Source organism: Dipodomys ordii, unplaced genomic scaffold, assembly GCF_000151885.1.
Source record: "Dipodomys ordii isolate 6190 unplaced genomic scaffold, Dord_2.0 Scaffold162, whole genome shotgun sequence".
NCBI lineage: Eukaryota > Metazoa > Chordata > Mammalia > Rodentia > Heteromyidae > Dipodomys > Dipodomys ordii.
Window position 1 is genome coordinate 2110918 of NW_012267378.1, and position 4531 is coordinate 2115448.

The 4531-nt window shown below is 37.8% G+C and overlaps 1 protein-coding gene across 4 annotated transcripts in view; it reads left to right on the forward strand.

The window, feature by feature from the left end:
* The window catches only part of Klhl24 (kelch-like family member 24), a 46414-nt gene that overhangs the window by 35598 nt on the left and 6285 nt on the right, over window positions 1-4531 (forward strand). For all 4 annotated transcript variants that reach the window (XM_013033054.1, XM_013033053.1, XM_013033052.1 and 1 more), the window contains one exon: window positions 774-962. In XM_013033054.1, the coding sequence (XP_012888508.1) occupies window positions 774-962 (189 nt within the window). The remainder of the gene's footprint in view (window positions 1-773; window positions 963-4531) is intronic.

The window sequence follows — 4531 nt, forward strand, 5'->3', positions numbered from 1 at the left end:
TAATCACTTAATCACAATAAAAAAAAAAAGAACTTCGGGGAAGGTAGGGAGGGAAGGGATGGTAGGGGGAAAACAATGGAGGGGGTAACAATGCTCAATAGGAAGTGTACTCATTACCTTACTCATGTAACTAACCCTCTGTATAGTATCTTTACAATTAAAAAAAAAAGCCCTTGTGTAAACAGAGGATGGCTCAAAGTAGCTGTAGTCCATTGAATTCCTGAAATCTCAAGAAACATGTTTATTCTGGAAAAAAGGTGTCCAGTGTCTAATAAATGATTTTGAATTTTGTCTATTAGTTCTTTTTCTAAGTCAAACTTTATTGCAGTGTCATCAAAAGTTATTTATTTACAGTTCTTTAGTTCAGAATTTGTAATCATTCAGATTATATTAAATTTAGGATTTACTAATCTTCTGAAGAAAAGATCTCCTAAAAGTGTAAAGAAATTATATTCAGATTGAAACAGTTATCTTACATAAAACAACTTTTAAAAAGTTTAGACTGTTAATTTTATTGGAAATACATATGGCAAACCTGATGGCCATTCACCCTGGAAACAATTTGTATTTTATTTACTGTCCCCTGCTTGATTGCAATAAATCTGCATTTTTTTGAGAATTTTCATAAATTATCCATTTTTCTATTGGGCTACCATCCTTTAATTCTCAAAGTTAGTGAGATTTTATTTTTAATCATATTTTTATGTCTTTGTAGACTATTAAGTAAAATTACATTTATATTTAGACATTTAACCAAACATTTTTATTATTAGGTTCAATCTTATGACCCAGAAACCAATTCTTGGCTACTTCGTGCAGCTATTCCAATTGCCAAGAGATGTATAACTGCTGTCTCCTTAAACAACCTGATCTATGTTGCTGGTGGACTGACCAAAGCAATATATTGCTATGATCCAGTTGAAGATTACTGGATGCATGTACAGAATACATTCAGCCGACAGGTAATAGCCTAAAATCGTCCAGAAGAGTAATTCATCTAAGAGGGATCAAGTGCACAATCATTATTAATACACTGGAATTTCACTCTTAAATATTTCATGTGTACTTGAATTATTTTACAATTTTAAAAGTTCGACATAAAGCATTCATTACAATATACCTCTTTTAAACTCCTTCCAAGGAACTAGCATTAGTTTATTTTCATTTTGTGTTAGAGATCAGATCCAGGCCTTGTACATAAGTGGCATGTGTTCTGCCACTCAACTACAAGGAACTGCTTTAGGGAAATCACTTCCTTTTTACCATCCCACAGTGAGGTACTCATCACACTTGGGATGTTGATTTTTTCCCCTTTTAACCTTTTTCAGAGTCCTACTCTAGTCTTTATCCCTTTTCTCTTTCATAGTTTAAAAGAGAAGACACGTTTGTTTCTGTAGTTAGAGTCTAGGTAATTTGATGGTTTTGTTACAAAGACATGATGGTGCTAAGGTCTCCTTTGTCCATACTTCACCTATAGCAACACTTCTCTTACCCCTGTCATTCCCCCCCACACCTAGCTATGATGTTACATTCTTACTGGTTACTACTGGTCTTTTTATTTTTGTTTTGCCAATCCTGGGGCTTGAACTCAGGGCTTACACACTGTCCCTGAGCTTCTTTTGCTCAAGGCTAACACTCTACCACTGGAGCCACAGCACCACTTCTGGCTTTTTCTGTTTATGTGGTACTGAGGACTTGAAACCAGGGCTTCATGCATGCTAAGCAAGCACTCTACCACTAAGCCACATTCCCAGGCACTACTGTTCTTCTTTATAGTCTCTCTTAATTTCTTTATTTTTCCTACTCAATCCACTTTATTCCTGAATGTTTTCAACTGCTACTTATTACTGAAGACTCATAGCGGATCTCCTTGCAGTGTATCTCCATCAGAGTCTTTCTCCTGTGGAACTCCAGTTTCCACCTCCCTACTTAATATGGGTGTTGAAGATTTTAGACTTAACAGCCAGTGCTGGCATTTCACTAGCTATAGAGGAGGCTGAGATCTGAATATCACAGTTCTGAAGCCAGCCCAGATGAGAATCTCCACTAAACTACCAAAAAAGATGGAAGTAGAGCTGGGCGCTGGTGGCTCACGCCTGTAATCCTAGCTACTCAGGAGGCTGAGATCTGAGGATCTTGGTTCAAAGCCAGCCTGGGCAGGAAAGTCCGTGCAACTCTTATCTCCAATAAACACTCAGAAAACTGGAAGTGGCACTGTAGCGCAAGTGGTAGAGTGCTTGCCTTGACCTGAAGAGCTGAGGGACAGTGCTCAGGCCCAGAGTTCACACCCATAACCTACAAAAAAAAAAAAAGATGGGAGTGGAGCTGTAACTCTGTAACTCAAGTGGTAGAGCACAGCACCCAGGCCCTGAGTTCAAGCCCCAGTTATACTTAAATAGCATTTACCTTTTCTTTTCTTTTCTTTTCTTTTTTTTTTGAGTCCGGTCATGGGGCCTGAACTCTAGGCCTGGGCGCTGTCCCTCAGCTCTTCAGCTCAAGGCTAGTGCTCTACCACTTGAGCCACAGCAACTTCCGGCTTTTTTTTTTTTTGCTTATGTGGTGCTGAGGAATTGAACCCAGGGCCTCAGGCATGCAAGGCAAGCGCTCTACCACTGAGCCACCTTCCCAGCCCCTAGAATTTACCTTTTCAACCCTTACTTTTTCCCCTCTCCAAACCTAGAATCTTTATTAGATTTTTTTCATATTTGCTTGAATTGAATCAGTCTAGCATATCAATTCTGTGTCGAGTTTTATATTTTCCCATTTCTACTCTTCTTGCTTTTGTATAAATTCTTACCTAAACAAAAACAATAATATTGTAATAAATATTCCATTTTCTAGTATCTTGCTTTGCTAAGTCATTTTGCTACCAGTTATTTTCCAACAAGTTGAATTATGTTTCTCCTTTGATTGAAAACCTACTGGACCAAATCTAAAAGTTTTACCACAGCATTGTAATTTTTGGCTTCAGGCAGGTGTTGTTTGGTGATACTGACATTTGAACTTAGAACCTTGCACTTGCTAAACAAGCACTCTACCACTTGTACCATGAATCCAGCCTTCATTCTAGACCTTCTGTTATCTGACCTTTGCTTTGTCTTTTCAGCTTTCTAGAACTTTATCCTGATTACATTAATTATGTCTTTATTTTCTTAACAAGTCACACATGTTCTTGTCTTGGTTCGTGCTGTTTTTCACCCTTAATGTATTTTTTTGCCTTCTCTCTTTGTAATTATACTCATATTTCAAGGACCACTTCACCATTACAACAAAATGAAGTTACATTGGTCAGAACTGATCTTTATTTTCCATACTGAAATTCAGGCTTCTTACAGATACTGTTTGTTCTAACACCTCTATTATGTATCTTTCATTTATTCATGCTCATAAAATACTTATTGAATAAGTAAAGCAGGTACTTTACTAAGTACCTGAGAGACCTAATTTTAAACTAATCTTATTTACAAGAAATATGGTTAGCCCTAGCCCGACGCAGGTGGCTCACACCTGTAATCCTAGCTACTCAGAAGGCTGAGATCTTAGGATTGTGGTTCAAAGCCAGCCTGGGCAGGAATGTCCATGAGACTCTTATCTCCAATAAACCACTCAGAAAACCAGAAGTGGACTGTGGCTCAAGTGGTAGAGTGTTAGCCTTGAGCCAAAGTACTGAGGGACAGTGCCCAAGCCCAGAGTTCAAGCCCCATGACCAACAAAAAAAAAAAAAGAAGAAGAAAAGAAGTATGGTTACAATAGTGACCATAAATAACATTCGAGTATTGCACCATTTTTTTTCAAAAGTATTGCCCCTGAGATATTTAGCAGTAATTAATAATATATTCAGAATAGCATCTCAACTCACGGAATGGACATAATATGATCTTCAGTTTCAGTGTGAGTAAAATCTTTTATCCTTCCCATATTACATTTGAGGAAAACAGTTTAGGGGAAAGGGTTTTTGATGTTGCAAAGGTTTGAATTCTGAACCTTGCACTTACTAAGCAAGAATGCACCACTTGAGCCACATCCACAGCCAAAAAATAAAATCAGTTTTAATCTAAGCTGCCTTTTACTTTTAGGGGTGAATATTTAAAGAATAATTCATTTTAAAGCCAGGCATTGGTGACTCTCACCTCTAATCCTAGCTGCTCAGGAAGCTGAGATCTGATGATCACAGTTCAAAGCCAGCCCTGGCAGGAAAATCTGAGACTCTTATCTCGTTACCCACAAAAAGCTGGAAGTAGAGCTGTGGCTCAAAGTGATAAAGTGCTAGCCTTGAGCAGGAGAGCTCAGGGACAGCCCAGACCCTGAGCTCAAGCCCCACAACAAGCAGCAATAATAGCAAAATAATAAATTTTAGCTCAAAATTACTGTTTATTTGGAACTGTATATGATAACAGAGCTTAGGAAAATAAGCTAGCATCCTGCATAATGCAGGGCATGCAATGAAAATATTTTTTCTAGGTTGAGATAAAACTAGAAAACAGTAACATCAGGACACATATGGTCCATTTTCTCCAATTAAACAACAGTT